The sequence below is a fragment of the Theropithecus gelada genome, chromosome 7b (assembly GCF_003255815.1).
Source record: "Theropithecus gelada isolate Dixy chromosome 7b, Tgel_1.0, whole genome shotgun sequence".
NCBI lineage: Eukaryota > Metazoa > Chordata > Mammalia > Primates > Cercopithecidae > Theropithecus > Theropithecus gelada.
Window position 1 is genome coordinate 13029218 of NC_037675.1, and position 18688 is coordinate 13047905.

An 18688-nucleotide genomic window follows, 5' to 3' on the forward strand; every position below is an offset into this window, starting at 1 on the left:
TTAAATACTACCAACTAGCCTGGAGAAGACATTTATGTACTGCCCCTGTGCCCTCGGGCAAGGAAAGCTGCAAGTTAAATTTCTTGCCATGCTGAACTGGATCCGTTGTGGAGTTCAGATAGCATTTCAACACATATTGTAAAATTGCCCTCCAAAAAGTTCTGATACAAGTTCTACTCTGGAGTAGAGAAGTCGGGAATGGACCTATACAAATGTAGAAATTCAGAATAACAAAGATCGCATAATAAAGAAGGGGGAAACATAGTGATTGATCAGTTGGTGGAGTCACATCACTGGATCAGGGGAGGGCTTTGGTAAGCCTGGCCAAATCTAGACATTGACAAGGAAAAACTGATAGATTTGTTCATGTGAAAATTTATAATTTTTATATTAATTATAAACAAAATAAAGCAGCAAACTGAAAAAATGTTATATATAACAAACATGACAAATGTCTGAGTTTTCTACTATCCAAACTGATATTGGAAATCACTGAGGAAAAAGTTAAGCAAAACAGCTCAGGAGAAAACTAGCAAATAGCAAATAGTAACTTTTTTTTTTTTTTTGAGTTTTTACAATGTGCCAGACACTGAGCTAACTATTCTGCAAGTTCTTTGTAATTCTAGCACAATCTATGATATAGGTATTATTATTCCAGTTTTACAGACAAAATTATGGTTCAGACTGATTCAATTTCTGGGAGTTACTTAACTTGAGCTAAAGCTTGAACTTGAACCCAAGTTAGTTTTTGCTCATAAATCAATTTTCTGAAGCACTTTCCTAAATAATAGCCCCAGACCAAAAAACAAAAAGATTAGAAATCATAGACAAACAAGTTAAAATGACCAATAGGCATACTAAATGGTATTCAAATTTGTTTATAACTTAAAGAATTAAAAAATTAAAGACATATATATATAATATTTTACATCATAATAGGCAAAGATTAAAAACAATAACATTCAGTCTTTTGTTTGTTTTTGAGAGGGAGTCTTGCTTTGTTGCCCAGGCTGGAGTGCAATGATGCAATCTCGGTTCACTGCAACCTCCGTTTCCCGGGTTCAAGTGATTCTCCTGCCTCAGCCTCTCAAGTAGCTGAGATTACAGGGCACACCACCACGCCCAGCTGATTTTTATATTTGAGTAGAGATGAGATTTCACCATGTTGAACAGGCTGGCCTTGAACTCCTGACCTCAAGTTATCTGCCCACTTCGTCCTCCCATAGTGCTGGGATTACAGACATGAGCCACCATACCCAGCCACAGTCTTAACCAGAGGATGAGATTACTGTAGTTCTCCAATACTGTTGATAGAATTGTGATTATTTGGACAAGTTAGACAATCTCTGTCAGCCTTAATTTGCTTGTCTATAAAATGGGGCAGAATTATTGAGAACGTTACACTCTAAATACGTGAACAATGTTAGCACAATGCCTGGCACATAGAAAATGCTTAATAACTTTGTGCTATTCCCTCTAAAATCCACCTCCATTCTCACCCACCTCCCATAAAAAACATTTTACCATTCTGTATTCCTAGCACAAGGCAAAGAGGCTCTACGCTTAAATCTGTATGTGAAGATGAAGACCATTAAGAAGAAATACTCTAGGTACCTCAGTAGGGCTTTCGATCTCTAGGAATGCACGTGAACATCTACAATATATCCTGGTCCATGTCCCATCTTCTAGATCTCCATTTCCATGGCAGTCAAAGCAGGCAATAGATACAACAAAAGGAGCCAGGAGCTCTGTGAATATAATACATAGTGTAATCACCTACAGTATCTGTCAATGGTGGTGTGATAATTTATAGTCAAATGCTTCCCCATTTATTTCAAGGCACTGTTAGATTTCTGGTGTAAACAAGCCTGGAAATTCTAAATATAAGTTATTAGTAAACACAAAAGCACCAATGGCATGTGATAATATCCTCCCCATGGGGCACAGTGGCTCACACCTATAATCCCAGCACTTTGGGAGGTCAAGGCAGGAGGATTGCTTGACCCCAGGAGTTTGAGACTAGCCTGGGGTGACATAGGGAGGCCAGAGCTCTACAAAAATTTTCAAAATTAAAATTAGCTGACTGTGGTGTCTCTTGCCTGTAGTCCCAGCTACTAAGGAGGCTAAAGCAGGAGGATCGTTTGAGGCTGGGAGGTCGAGGCTGCAGTGAGCTATGACTGCATCATTGCACTACAGCCCGGATAACAGAGCAAGATCCTGTCTCAAAAAAGACAGAAAAAAAAGAAAAAAAAATCCTCTCTTTTCTGGTAAAGGAAAGGTTACTATAATTACTAGTAATCATGTGTTTATTAAGAGACAGTTGTTGACTTAGAAGTGACCTAATCCTTAGTTTTGAAGATCTCCATGCAGAGCCATCCTGGTAACACTGCAGTTTTTAATCACTTTTGAGAGCCAAAGGTCTTCTCAGGAACTAAAGGTTCCAGGGAGATAAAGTCACCAATATACTGACAAATTGAATGGCGATTGGTTTGTGACTGTCTCTTTAAGAATGTCTTTCTGGTACCCAATCATTTTGGCAGACTCTCATCTCGAGGTTTGTAACAAATTTTTCCAGTAGACTTCTATAACTATGAACATGAAATAAACATGACAAGTTGACTCAGTGGCAGTTGTCGAACATCAGAGGAAATCATATTTCTGTGGTTTGTCTACAGCACATTTAACTGGACGGTCCCCTTCCTTTCCTCTCTGGCCTGTTTGATTCTGGCAGCAGCCACCATCATTTTGTATTTCATTCCACTGCGGTACATCATTTTAATCTGGGGTAAGTTTGGCATGGTCCTTTTGCTAGCAATCAATTCCAGGTAAGAACCAATTACTCATTTTTAAAGTACGACTATTAACTTTAAATGTGCTCTTGTTGGCAATTAAACATGAGATTAAGGAAAGCATTTAGGGAACAAAAACTACCAGGACCTCCCTGAAAAGGCCAGTTGCTTGAATGATCAGCGTAGATATTTATAGGCCTCCTGCATAATTGCAATCAAATAAAAATGTGATTGTACATGCCATTTCCCTTTGGGCTTTCCTAATCATAAATCCTCTTGAATAATATATTGCTGTACTCGGGTAACTTTAAGGAAACACTGTTCAAATAGCGAGCAAACACCTGCATCATGCCCTTTATATTATATAAAAGTGGATCTGGCCACTACCAGGTTACTTCTGACACTTCATCTCTCTTGGAGGAAAAAATTCACCTAACCCCATTCTTAAATCCAGAAGCAGGGAGAGGGAGGGGAGGGGGCATTCTGTGAATACCTAACCAGTGCCTGAACAGAGAGGAAGTTATTATTTACCAGGGGAAATGGTGTGCCTATATAAAGTTTAGCTGCTTTAAAAAGAAAGTAGAAACAAAACTGGCAAACTGGAAATAAATGTCATGACTTGATTTAATACTCAAACTAGCGACTGGACAAAATGCAAGCAGCTTGGTGAACATTTGTTTCTGTTCCTGGGTGGGCTCTGAGTTGATATAAGGAGAGGGAATTGCAATAACTTAAATGTTGGAGAAGCAGTTAGCCCTTCTCCGTAAAGGGTCTGCCAATCCTGGTTTTCCATGACTTAGCTATGACTGCCACTGAGTTCTCAATGGTCATCACTTCCAGGGATCTTCAGATGTTAAGTTGTTTGGGGAAATCACAAAGAGAAGAGACTGTGTTGAGATGCATTCATTCTCAAGCAAAAGATGAGAGCCTGCAAATGCTGGATGAAAGCTACAACCGTTCTAAAAACCATTAAATATAGATTTTTTTCAAAGACCATCCAACAAAGGTAGAATCCTGCTGTCAAGAAAAGCCAAACTTGGGCAATAGGAAAAAAGTCATGGAAAAAATAGAATAGCTCATACAGTTACAGAAGTAGAATGATTTCGAGATTTTGAGAGAGTATAATCCAATTATTCTCTAAACTGTTCAGGGATCTATTTTAATACTTGATGATCCTGATTCTTGGAGGAAAGTCTAATCTGTGCTTAGTTCTTGTTGGTATTTTTTGTTTACTTGGCAACAATAATAGCAAATTGATCCTTAAGAAAGAACATAGAGCTCCTCAGGGCCACTGATTAAGAAGTCATATTCTGCAAAAAAAATTGAAAAAGTATTTTCCTGAATAATTTATATACTGAATGTTATTCACATCAACTGGGTATCTTATTTTTCAATTATGTTTTCATGAGTACTACTGTCTTATTTACTGATAACATTTAGAACATAGATCTTAAGATTGTTGTCTGACCCTAACCAGAATGTGATTAAAAATTGCAATCATTTGGCTAGTGGTTTGTTCACTTTTAAGTTCATGTAAGTTGAGTGCCATGGTCAGCTGTTGAACACTGCTTCTTCTTGATTTCCTCATCATCCTGGTGCTTGCTTGTTCTGTTTCTATGCATCTTTCCTTCCACAAAGAAGACTAATACTGGCTGGATACAGTGGCTCACGCCCGTAATCCCAGCACTTTGGGAGGCAGAAGCGGGCGGTTCACCTGAGGTCAGGAGTTTGAGACCAGCCTAGCTTATGAAATATGGTGAAACCCTGTTTCATAAGACAGGGTGATGGCAGGCACCTGTAATCCCAGTTACCTACGTGGGAGGCTGAGGCATGAGAATCGCTTGAACCTGGGAGGCGGAGGTTGCAGGGAACTGAGATCAAGCCACTGCACTCCAGCCTGGGCAACAGAGCAAGCCTCCATCTCCAAAAACAAACAGACAAACAAACAAATAAAACCGAATACTGTATTTTCTCATTTGATCATCAGTTTTGAGATTCCAGTCCCTCTTTCTCTATACCCAAATCACTTTGACTTCTGATCTTATCATCCAGGATCTTGGCAGCTTTCCAACTTTCTGCATCTACTTAGTGAAATATTGCTCTATTTTTCATTTTATGGATAAAGTTATTAAATGGTATGGAGTTTACTATGCTCTCTTGGGCCGATAGTAACCCTCTGAGCTTTGTACTCTATGTCTGGTTCTTCAGTTTTACATTTTAAACAGGAGCTCATAGTTTATTGATGAGCTTACCATAGTGAATGTAGTCACAAGCCTTGACAATTACCACGTGATCTATTGCCTCTTCTCATTATGTAAAAACTGCTATGCCATCCTAGAATATATTCTGAAATTCTGTTAGGACTTATCCTAAGACAAATTAGTTCCTAGCTAGCATAGGCCAGGACATTGTTTTGCAGATTTCTTACATGACTGCATCATTTGAAGCAATTTTTTTCTCACAAAGGAGATAAATGTATATGTCTTAAAGTTTTAGTGGTTTTTCTAACTTTAAGGATCAGAAGACTTTCTTATTCTAAGTTACTTATTCGTTTTTTATTGAGTGCTAAAATGGTGAATATCCTTAAATGTTTTGTTCTATGTTTTGAATTTTTTGAAAAAATTTAACTGTATATGCTAGATTTCCATGTTCTATATCCTCAAGTCATATTTTTGTATAAGTATTAGAATCATTTCACATAAGCACATAAAAACAGTCTAATTTCATGTTAGCTATGGGGAATATTTTTGGACACACCAAAATTATTTTGATAAGTGAGATATTTTATTTCCTCTTTAGCCCTATAATTCTTAGTGTAGCCACATTTATGTAATAGACCTTTAAGGAGTATTTAAATACTTTTCTGAATGAATGAGCCTGCAAGTTTAATACCTGTGCTCTATATAGATGACATTGACATTTTGTTAGGCCCATGACCTCGCTTGTGTAGGAGTGTGATTTTTGAAAATTAAGTGAGAAGCAGATTTTAAGGATATCTGAAGTTTTCTTTAGCAAACATTATCTACTACATTTTAGTCACTTACATGAAGTATGTATTTCCAGAAGGCAGAGCATTTCTTAGGATTAGATCCCACATGGGTTTCCTTTTGAGAGATTTCCCATATTCCTTCTATTCGTAGAGGTTTTAATTATACTTTTTCAGTTCTAGTTGAAACCACTTCTGTTTTTTCAGGTAGATATTAATTCTCTAAGCTAAATTTTTAGTTTTTTGCAAGAAGGACCTATTCCTTGTTTAAGTTTGTATCTTCATTTCATAGCACAATATCTCTACATGGAAGACACTCAGAATTTGATAAACGAACAGGCAAGGAACCCCTGCCTCACCCCAACCAGTGTATTACAGTTGGAGCTACCTGCTGGTCACTCATGTAACTATCTGAAAAATGGTGTTATAATTGTGTTTCAAGTGGTTATTCTCAAGTGGGCAAATGTGCAAAGCAGCCATGCAATTTTTCATCTCTTCTGATTTTCTCCAAGTGATATATTTTTTTTAACTGTAGGGCTCATTCCACCCCACTGATCAATTCAATCTATGATCCGGGACCAGTACATAGCATCTTTCCCAACAAAATGTTTTTCTTCAGTATTTTATCCCACTTGTTTTTTTTTCTATTTTCTTTTCTTTTTTTCTTTTTTTTTTTTTTTTTTGCTAAAAGTAACTTTACAACAGATATACTCTCCATCTGTACCATTTAGGTTAAAAAAAAAATCTAAGGTATGTTTAGCATGCCAATAGATGAAGCCACAATTTCTAAATGTGTCTACGTCATCATAGCTGACTTTAATAGTATTAAAGGCTCTTTTCCATCCTCACTTCCTTTGTCTCCTTAGCTTGTTTGCATCTACAGTAATGATGGTAGCCCTCTGCATTGTTGTAGAATTTCAGATTACAGTATCATTTTGCCTGTACTGCCCAACGTGATTCTCCCATCTACCCAAGAAACTCTATAAGGAGGTCTTTATTATTCAAATGTTAATGTAAGAAGTGTGAGGTACAGGAAGGTGATTTTTCTAAAATTACACAGCTAATACATGATGAAGCCAAAACTGGGGCCCAGGTATTCCTACATCATAACCTTTGTTTTCTTGTCCCTTAAAGAATGACCAAGGTGGCCGCGTGTGGTGGCTCATCCTGTAATCCCAGCACTTTGGGAGGCTGAGGTGGGTGGATCACCTGAGGTCAGGGGTTCAAGACCAGCCTGATCAACATGGCGAAACCCTGTCTCTTAAAACAAAAAATAACCAAGGAGTCTATGTTTTCCTGTTGACAGTCAGTCTCACACAGTTGTTAATAGGGCAGAATTATTGGAACATTTGATCCTGGACACCTTCATAAATAAGGTGTGCCTTTAAAACATGCAGTCTGAGTGCCCTATAATTTGTATTCTGGTTTTTTTTGAACATAGATAGTCTCAGTGCATTGTGGAATACTTTTGCCCTTATTGGTGCATTTGAGCTACTGTGCAGGTTTATAATCTTCTCAGTGACTAAGAATGCAGTGTTTTGATCAGCTGTGATATTATCCCTGCCTTGCTGTTCATTGTAAAGACTCCAGATGCGCACACCATATATAATTAACAATAGAAAATATATCTGTTCTCAATACGTCTTTGTCTCCCTTCATCATTTTGCCTTGTCTGTTTTCTTTTGCCAAAAAGCCCATGCTACAATTAAATGTCTTTAGAATAACACAGTGAGAGTATTTTAATGTAAAGGAACACTGGGGGAAATTTTAGCTAGAAACATGAAGCTTGCTGTGGGGGTAGAGGGAAAAAAGGCAGAGTGCAGCTTTGACTTGAGGGAAAGGGGATCGTTTGCTAGGAATCTTCACCAGCCCAACCGCCAAGCCACCATTTACTTGGGCACAATGGCTGGCTCCCATTTGCAAAGCAGATGTAAATCTGACCCTCCAAAGAAATGACTGGAGGTTGGCATTGTGTCAGGTATAATGCCATGCAGGAAGCCTAGTCCTCAGATGAAAGCAAAATAATATTTAATGAACAACAACAAAAAAAATCAAACCCTTTGTGTGTTGGGGACTAGTGAACAGTTAAATGTTACCTTGACTTCTGAGTAGGAGCCATTCAGAGTACAACGAAGCTAAGAATTCATTCAGCATCATTGGGACTGACAGCCCTTCAGATATGATCCTTGTTAAACAAGCACCCTGTGGCAAAACTTCAGAAGGCCACCTAGTCTCTCTGCTTCTAAAACTCAACATGAAAAGCAGGTTGACATTTGGTGAAAAGACTACAGCTTATGAGCTCCGGATATAGTCAAAGCAGCTCCAAAGAGCAGAGTAGAAGACAAAACGTGGTTGAGAGGAACTCCCCTCTAAAGAGTTAGCCAGGGGCAGAGCGTGTCCTGGATATGCGGGGGAGCCCAAGGTGCCACCACCACAGAGGGACAGTCTATAGGATGTCGACGTCTTAAACGTTGAACCCGTTTCTAATTATCATTGTCCTTGTCCTAAATTAGCATGTTCTCCATTGCCCAGACAGACCCACGCGCCGACGTTGTGATCCGTAAATTAAGTTAGCAACCATAGTAAGATAATTTTCCAATAATAACTTTTCACAGTTTCCTGCAGCATCAAAGTACAATCAACATGTCAGGTTCTGTTCTGCTGTGAGAGGAGAGAAACCTGTGAAAATGAGTTGGAGGTGGGGAAAGACGGATGACTGCAGTTTTCTCTGTAACAACAAAAAAACATCTCCCGCCCTCTGCCTCCCACTGCTATGTTTGGTCCAGAGCCTCCAAGCAGGGACTTGTTTGGGCTAATGAAGGCCTTTTCCCATCTGGGACATTTGTTTTCATAGCAGAGGAGGCTGTTAATCAGCGTATTCCAAAAGAGCCAACGTGCTCCCCAGTTTGAGCGTGTGTTTCTGTCGCCCTGCTGCTGGGATTGTAATGGGATTTTCACAGCTGAAGAAGGCAGAGCCCCTCTTCACCAGCCCCTGCTTCCTGCCTTCAGGAAAAGGCATTTGTGAATGATTCCACATGACAGCAACATGTGCATGACTTGAGGTCTGGTAATTGTTTTCACACTAATTTTTACTTGTGAATATCCCCTCTCCCCCCAGTCAGGCAAGTTTTTGAAGATAGATGCTAGATAGATAGATGATCGATTGATTGATAAAGAGATCTCCTGTGTTTCTATTTTTCAGGCATAAATAAATTTACTAAGAAGCTTCGAAATCCCTATTCCATTGACAATAACGAGCTACTAGACTTCCTCTCTAGGGTGCCATCTGATGTTCAAAAGGTACGTAATGAATGGTCACCACCAACAGTGGCCCCGACCTGAAATCTGGCCAGCCCTGGAGCCAGAGGAGCACAAGGCTTCACTTGTGTGAGTAATTGAGATAAGGAACCAGAAAATCCTTAAAGAGGCCTGGCTTGCAGGGAAGTGGCAGGAAAATCTTTGTCCAAAGCATGAGGTGATTGGGGGAAATTGTTTTGAAAAAGAGCTACTTTAGAATGCTCTGAAACTCACACTGTGTGGCTACTGTGCACTGACGCTTGTCCCCTTTCGATTGCTTGCCTCCCTAAAGAGGATAAAATGGGCTCAGTGAGTAGAATTGCATGAGATTCAAAGCCGGGGAGTTTTGCTTATTTTCTTCTTCTTCTTCTGGGTGGCAAGCATTTTAGGGGAAGCAGGGGACAAGAGGATTATTCTTTTTATTCTCGTTTGCCCTGATATATCTCCTAGGCCTCCCTTCTATCCCCTTCCCTCTGAAGACTTAGGGATGCTGAGAGTGCAGCCCCCATTTACTCTAATACACAAAGAGGCAGAGACAGTGTGAAATAATGTGAGATCAATCAGAAGTATTATTCACAGATAATGGTCACTTAGTCCAGCAGCGTCCTGTTTCTGTGGATACACAGAGATTAACGAAGGCAACAATACTAGAAAGTCATGTAGAGTAGCTCGATCCTGGCCCCTGTGGATCAGCCTGCTATAAATCCAGAAGAAGGAGGGCAGGCGGCAATTTCTCTAATGGAGAATAGAGATCACTGAATAGGTAGATGGGGAGACCATGGCGTGAAATATCATCAAGATGATCAAAGACACAATCCTTTAATATCTTAGAGAATCCCAAATCAAATATCGATTTTCATATTTGAGTCACTGTAGCATAATTTGTTCCCTGGCAGCTAAGGGGGGATTGCAAAGATCTGGGGTGGATAGGCCTTAGAGTTTCTTCCCCCTTCATTCCCAGTTCTAGAAATTAAAATGGACTTTGTGATGCTATCTTTCTTTAAACTTCATTTTATAATTAGCTGTGAAAACACATTCTATAAAGATGAATTTACTCTTTAACATTTGTATTACTTAATTAAAAAGTAATAACTGGGCCCCTGTTTGTTTTGCATTGAAGATTGACAGGTATGTCATCCTCTGCTCCCTGAGGGCACTTTCGCAAAACACCATAAGGAATGGGGTGTTTTCTTCATTTATCTGCCTCTGACAAGGTACAGCCTGACTTCTGTGATCAGGCATAATGTCCTTGGGGAATTTGGCACAAATGCTAAAAATAGGGAGCACATGTGGTCTGTAATACAATATTTTAAATAAAGCCATTCCACCAGCAGCCTATCAAAGCCCATACACTAAAGCAATACGTTTGCAGCGTACCATCACTTGGGTCGCAGTGTGAGTTCATGCTGTATCCTTGAAGAATAGAAATTTCCATCGAGCCCCCAGGGATTCTCTGTGCACAGTCCAGGCACTAGCCCTCAAAGTGGCCATTCCAGTTGCAGTTGGCATGAACACAGAGAGATGCGACAAAAGAGCATTCCAGGAAGATATACAGTATGCGAGTAAGATCCTCCCTGTTTCGCCAAGGGCGCTTTCTAATAACACAGTGACAGTTTGCCACTGGGGACTCCTGAGTACTCATATTTATCACAGATGTTTTAGCCATTACATTGCAAATGAAATTAATTTCTAAGAGAAATCTATATAAAAGTCTTGGGGTATCAATTTCAGCATTTTTTCCTCTCAGGCAAAGTAAATGTATATAATTTTCTGAGATGTGTTCCCCAAGATTTTAGATATTTTTAAATGAATAATCCTAAGTTGCTGTATCATATACTAAGATAAACATTCCCAAGAGGCAGTTATTAAGCTTACTTATGGTTGAAAACTGGCACACACAAAACGAACATCATCTTGCAGTGCCCAGAGAAGGTAGAAACCCACGCATCTCATTAGAAAAATCTGCTTTTAATATTTTGGTTTCAAGAAATGATGCATGACTTCTCAAATCCTTCCTGCAATTAATCCCTCCATGTTCCTGTGTTTAGAAAATGATTCATTACCTTTGAACCTTCCTTCCTTTGCCTTAGGTTGTCCTTGGGGAGCCATTAGCACACACTGTGGTGAGCTAGGGTTACCTAACCGCCAGCATCAGGGCTGTTTGTTTTCACAGGTGCAGTACGCGGAGTTGAAACTCTGCAGCGGCCACAGCCCCCTGCGGAAGAAGCGCAGCGCTCTCTAGGGCACACACTGACTTTGGACAGCAGCACCCAATATTGTGTTTGGTTGATTAGACCAACATTATGGCTGTTTCAGTGGTACCCAAGGTGTCCTTCTGAAATGCATACCCTGTGGCACCCTCTGTATTCTTCCTCCTCCTTCATGTGCACAGACATACATGCATGTGCACACACCCCCATGCATGGGTGTCCTAGTTGCATAGAGGGTCAGCCCAGCAAAAAGCAACAATCCTGAGACTGGGAAAGACTAACATCCATTCTGAAATAGGAGACAACAAGGCTGCAGCCATGGGTCTGAACACCACCTCCCTTGAGAACAGCCAGGAGCCCACTTGGATTCAAGAGTGACTTTGAACTTGTTTTCACACCTCCAACAGACTCTCATTAAGATTCAGTTATTTCCACTCCCCATCCCCACACTCCTTTCAGATTATTGTTCATGGGCGTAAGTCTCTTCTCCGAGTTAACAAGTCTTCGGTAGCCATCGTCTGTCCAAATACGGTATATTATTGAAAGACATTTTTAATAATTACCAGAATTAGTTCGAACCTTTAGAGATCTTTCAGCCATGATTATTAAGGATATGTATGTGAATTTTTGGGAAACCTCTCGGTGCTGGATGGTCAACCTGCAGCGTGGTCCATTGCTGGCCATGGATGCCCCAGGAAGGTCCCTAGAGATCACTCACTTGAAAAATGAGGCTTCCATGAAAGTATTTGGTTGCTTTCTGCTATCACTTCTCCTGACTTTACTTTTTGCATATTTTCAAAATATTATAAAATGTCAACATACAATTTCAGAAAGGCAGGTGGGGGTAGGGGAGAAATGAATGAATGAATTCTCTAGGTATTTAGAAAGAGAAGGAACTAAAGACCAAGAGACTAATAAGGCTGCTTACCTAATTATTATAATCATTTCATTTGCCTGAATGTTTTAAGCAGAAAGTAGAAATACTTCAGCTGCCCAAATGTATCTTTTGTTCCTCTTAGAAGTAAAATAAGCTACAAACTATAAAAATTTATTTCAGAACCCCATTTCTAGAAAATACCACCCCAGAGTCCTCCTTAACAGCATCTGTTTCTGCAGACCTCATCATTCCACAGTATTTCCCTGCCATGTAAAAATCCTGACTTTGTGCATATATAAAATGTATGCAATTAACTCTGTTTAAATGATATTTAAGTTTTAAAGACTGTATTTTGTTGACACATACTTTGTGCAGTTTTTATATATGTATGTATTATAAAGAAAAGTTAAGGTGAAAAGATCTCATTTAATAGTGAGTTCCCTATTTTATTTTATTTTATTTTTTTGTCTCTGGGTTGTAATTTAATAATCTTCAAACAAAATGTTTACAAAAAATGCCAAAGATTCTAAATGTTATCATCCAGTGTCTGTTTTTCTTCATGTTGTATCTCACTGGGTTGCTTTCTGGCTGAGCCAGATTTCTGCATGATTTGATTTACTTCAAGTTAATGAAGCTGGCTGGAAAAGAGCCTTGCAGAAATTATAAAAGCTCCAGTAAATCTCGTAGTTGTACATACAATAGATACCCAAGAACCTCTTTTGTCAAACCAGTTACTCAATCTTCTGTGTAAACAATGCCTCATTGTCTTGCTTCTAACTATCATCTAGTTTATCACTGTCTGTCATTTGGTAACGACCTAAGTCAGACATTTTTAAACAGACATGTGAGATCTGATCAGTCATTTGAATGAAAACTTTCAGCAGCAAAATAACCCCTTATTTATTTAAAAGTGGAACCAATACTTTATTGTTGTTCTTTTGCTATAGAATTTCAAAATGAAATTATTTGCCCGACAAGAAGGCATCATTAGTTAGACTTCTTTCCTCTGTAGCCCGACTGAAATTCTCAGTGTTAAGTTTAGGACCCAAACCCCAGCTGGGATGTAAGAGCAGGACCGAATCAACCTTGAATAAACTGTATATAGAAAACAATTGTTAGTTAATTAAGTAGACACTGGATGTTAAAAAGGAATGTTAGTTGTAAGTGACATGTTAAGATTTATACAAATTGTCAAAAACTTTTAGGAAAGATTCCAGAATGCTTTCAATAAAATGTATGGATTATAGATTCACAGTATGATAATTAAGTAGGGATGCTGAAGTCTTGCCAAGTTTTCCTGGTTCTCTTCTCAAACTTTATCCTCCCATTTCTAGTCCTGTCTCTCGATCTGATAGGCATCTACACCTCAGCAGGTCAGAAACTAAACATCATCTGTCTCTCCCTGTCTTCAGAACCCCGACCCTCATAATCTCCTTCCAGCTTCTTTGTTTGTTTGCCTTACTGGGACTGGCATTTTCTGGGCTCGGAATTTCTCGGTCATCCTCTTTTTTGCTCCTCGTGCTGTTGTTCTCGTCTCCCAACTCAGAAAGCCTAGTAGGTCCAGTGTCAATGCGTTGACCACTTCTGTTCTGATTGCCACTACCCAAGTGGAGGCCTTCATAACCTCTCAGATGTCACGGCCATGATGCCAGTTACATTATGCCTAGTTAATCTTCATTCAGACTGGAAGGACCTCCCCCCAATTTCTTTCTGAATAGATTCTACTCTCCTTCAACACTTCCAAGTCTCCTGCCCCAAAGAGGCTTGGTCCTGTGGCTGGATGTGACTCCAACTTCCTTTTTTGTACCTTCACATCTTTCATATCTTTCTGGCATCTGCCGTACATCATAAGAGGCTTTGACCACTGTCCTCCACTGAATAGCCCATTATAGCTAGCACCTAATAGTTACTCAGGAAATAAGTACTTGTTTAACAGGCCAGATCACAGAGATTATTTTTCTTTCTCTGCCTTTTCATGTGCTGCTTTCAGAACAGAGGACTGGGTTGCACAGATTAGTATGATCTATCCTGGAGATTAATTTCTTGCATTAAGAGCTTATTTTGTGTGATATTATTTATAATCCCTGGCTATGTCAATTATAACCTTTTAAATTATGTCTTATATTTGAAGTTCTTACCTACATATCAGAGGAAAATATAATGTTTATTTCCAGGTGGTAAAACAGTCTTTTGATTCTTTTTTCTTGTAAATTATCATTTAACAAGTCTATATTGAATGCTGATAATTTTCTGGAACGAAACAGACTGCATCCCCTTGGTAGAGCCAGACATTAAACAGATACTTTCGAGAAACAGCATGCCATGCTCAGATTTAAGTTTGAAAAATATTCTGGCTGCAATGCATAGCCTAGCAATTTTCAAAGTTTAGAGAAGAGTTATTAATATTAGTCTTTTGTAGTACTCCTGATAAATGAATAACACCCCAGACTTTCAAATAGTGGCACTGGAAAAAAAAATAAGTAGAATTGAGAGACGGTGAAGAGATAAAGTGAGCAGGACTTAACAATTGCTGGACTATGGGATGAGGGAGAGTAGAGTCAAGGATGGCTCTCAGTCACCCTGTCTCCAGGTCTAGGAAGATGGTGTTACCTTTCACTAAGGGAGAGAACTGTAAGAACTGCTGTGAGAGGGCCACAGGAGTCCAGTTTTAGCGCTGAATCTCAGGTGCCTGGAAAGCATCCAAATGGGAATGTCAGCAAGATAATGGAATATATGGATTTAGTTCTCAGAGAAGTAACACACTGTACTGGTATGTACACAAGTTAAGGGCAAACACTGCATATCAAAGTGATTGAAACTAAATGCTTCAAGAAATTAAACCTTGAAGAACTCAACAGTCGATGTCATATATATAAAGGCAAGTCAGTTAAGAGTGTAAATAGAAACAGGGGTAAATACAGAGGAGAAAAACAGTAAGCATGGACCACCCTAGAATTCAATGGCAGAGCATACTTCAAGAAAGCTGATGTGGTCAATAACATCAAATGCTGCAGAGATCACGTAAGTACAGAATCATGACCTTAATGATGTGACAGTTTGGAAGCACCCTGGCAACATGTCATTTCAGTGGAATGGTAGAAATGGAAACCATGTTTGGGTTGAGAAGTGAGTGGATGTGAAAATATGGGGTCTCTGAATGGAGGTAACCCTTGAAAAATTCCACTGTGGAGGAGAAAGGAGAGAGAGGGCTGGAATTTGGAATGAAAGGAGATATTTGGGATTATTTTAGTAAGAAAACAGATGTGTCATGACCTCAGTGTAAATCTAATAGCTGCAAAAAAATTCTTCATGGACATGAGATGGAGTTAGCCATATTCATTATTTAAAACTATGTTCTGCACTTACACATTGTTGGTTGGAGTGTAAATTAGCTCAACCACTGTGGAAGACAGGGTGGGTGTTTCCTCAAAAACCTAAAGAGAGAAATACTGTTTGACCCAGCAATCCCATAACTGGGTATATACGCAAAGGAATATAAATTGTTCTACTATAAAAACACATGCACACACATGTTCACTGCAACACTATTTACAATAGCAAAGACACTGGATCAATCTAAATGCCCATCATTGATAGAATGGATAAAGAAAATGTGGTAGATGTATACCATGGAATACTATGCAGCCATAAAAAAGAATGAGATCATGTCATTTGCAGGAACATGGATACAGCTGGAGGCCGTTATCCTTAGCAAACTAATGCAGCAACAGAAAACCAAATACCACATGTTCTCATTTATAAGTAGGAGCTAAATGATGAGGACACATGGATACATAGAAGGGAACAAAATACACTTGGGGCTATCGGAGGGTGAAGGGTGAAAGGAGGAAGAGGATCAGGAAAAATAACGAGTATGAGGCTTAATACATGGGTGATGAAATAATCTGTACAACAAACCCCTCTGACACAGTTTACCTATGTAACAAACCTGCACAGGTATCCCTGAACTTTAAAAAAAAAACCTATGTTCTATCAAAACCTGCCTCTCATTTATGTATTAGGAATCTTATGGCAGCAGAACAGTTGAAAAACTAAAATAAAAATCTTCTGAAAATGCACTGAGTGGTAATTGATAATTGAATAAATACTGAAATCCCGAAGGATAACTTCTAAAGGAATGGCTTCAAGTATGTTACCCTTGTGTAAAGCCCACAGCTGTTCTGTCCTAGCATTTTAATGTAATGATTTACGCAGGAAAATGGATATTCAAGCACACAAGAATACTAATATTTTATAGCATTTATCAAATGCCAGTTACTTTCTAAGTGTTTTAGATATAATCGCTCATTCAAAATAATTCTAAAAATTGAAACTTCTCCAAATACTTACAGAGGAAAAAAAAACAAAAACCTGTCACTCTTATACAAGCTCCTCTAGACAATAACAAAAGAAAAAAGAAAACACTTTCTTAAGCATTTTATGAGGCCAACATAACTCTCCTTCAAAACCAAGTCCTACAGAGAGTGGAAAACTACTTAACAAAATCCCTTATGAAGACAGATACAAAATTGTGAAAGATATATGAAAGTCTTTACACTGAAAACATCAGTGAGGCTTCCAGATGCCTGACCAGACATCTTGTATTCTCTTCCACGACGAAGAACCAAAAAAAATGAGTGGATAATCACAGTTCACATATATCATATAAGAAAGAACACTGGAATTCTACAGAGAGTGACAGGAAATACCTGAAGCAAGGAAGGGGAAGAGAGCAATACAGTCTGTTCAGGTACGATAGGCTAGGAGCCAGGAAAGGCTCTCCAGATGAGAAAAGAGTAAGTGGGTGACTCCTAATGATCAACATTTCCACTACAGACTCCCACATTCCAGCCATAGGAATTCCCCTTGACTATTGTGAGCCCCAAGACTGACATAGGGAGCTACCTGAAGACCATGTGATGACATTGCCCCAGAGAGGGAGCACACATGTTCCCACACACCCGCAAGTCCTAAGCAGCTACAGCAAGTTGTCGCTTTGATATCTCAGCCCTCACCAGACTGCATTCTGCCCTGGGCCCAACAGCCCCTGCATCTTCATATCCCTGGAACCTTAATGTCATGCTCCACCTGCAGCCACAACTCCAGCTGCCCGCTACCTTTAGGGCTGAAGTGTGAGCCGTTGGCAGCTACCACACTGCTCCCAACTGTGAAGCTGCTGTGCATTTTTAATCACCCTAAGGACAACAGATCCACCAAGTGACAGCCACAGCAGTAGGTTGCCTCAACTGGGGCCAAACGGCAAGTGAAATGTACACTTCCCAGTCACTTGCGTACCACCGCTGCCATTGAAACTGACTCTATTCTCCCCCATACCAGGAGTGTAGTATGGCTGCTGCCACACCAACATGAACATTCTGGGGCCTGGGGTCACACTACCCCTGCCTTCCATAGTCAGTATCTGCAAGCACTACTGAAGGATGTGAGGATGAGTCCACTGGGCCTGGCTCTGACCCCCACCCCTTAGTACCCAATCCTGGCATCCGGAGGCCTGGGGAGTACCCAGGCCAGTCCACAAATATTGGCACCTGAGCACTCCAACAAGGGCCCTGAAGTTGGGGCCACCCAACCTGCCACTACCATCACAATGGGCACCCCCCCAACACACACACACACGTGTCACCTGTGAGTCTGGGGACTGGCCTGCCCAGCCGGTCACAACCACTGCCACCACCACTGTGGAGCTCTCGGGACTCAGAGGTTAGTCCCACCACTACTACTGCTATCACCTATGCCATGCAAACTGCCCAAGTGCCCGAGGACACACTCACCACCAGTCCATGACTGCCACTACCATCACCCAAACAAGCTGCCTGGAGGCCCAAGAATTGGCTTGCTTGGGTCTGCTAATACAGTGCCAGCATACACTGTCCTAGGGCCCAAGGACAGATATGCTTAGCATGCTGCTGCTACCACTGGGGCCCAAGGACAGGCCCATCTGGTGTCCCTGTCACAAGCAAAAGTTCACCACAGCCTTCCCTAATAACCACAACCTAGGCCACTGAGGAAAATCACAGACTTCAATGAAGCTATTTAGAGCCAAAGAAATCATGAAAGCTACACTACGGCATGCACCCAGAATCAAAGCCAAAGTACCATACCCAACAAACACCACACACACATCTTCAGGAAAAAGTCCTCCCCTAGGAAGGCAAGTTAAAAAGTGGAAAGAAGTGATTGTCATGACAGATGTTCAGATATCAATGTAAGGATATAAGAAACATGGAAAAAAAAAAAAAAAAAAAAAAAAAACACCACAAAGATAGTACTTCCAAAGGGACATAATTCTCTAGCAACAGATTAACTAAAAAAAGAAATCTATGAAATCCTGGATAAAGAATTCAAAATACCAATATTAAAGAAGCTCAGTAAGATAAAAGAGAATACAGAAAAACAATACAAATAAATCAGAAAAATAAGTTAGTATATGAATGAGAAATTTTCTAGAGATTTCAAAAAGCACAAAACAAATTGAACTGAATGATTTATTAAGTAAAATATAAAATACTTT

General features: G+C 39.8%; 1 protein-coding gene across 2 annotated transcripts in view; it reads left to right on the forward strand.

The window, feature by feature from the left end:
- MCTP2 (multiple C2 and transmembrane domain containing 2) overlaps positions 1-16238 on the forward strand; it is a 196192-nt gene extending 179954 nt beyond the window's left edge. For both annotated transcript variants that reach the window (XM_025391701.1, XM_025391702.1), the window contains 3 exons: positions 2676-2785; positions 8978-9075; positions 11246-16238. In XM_025391701.1, the coding sequence (XP_025247486.1) occupies positions 2676-2785; positions 8978-9075; positions 11246-11314 (277 nt within the window). In that variant the 3' untranslated portion in view covers positions 11315-16238. The remainder of the gene's footprint in view (positions 1-2675; positions 2786-8977; positions 9076-11245) is intronic.
- Positions 16239-18688: the final 2450 nt, after the last annotated feature.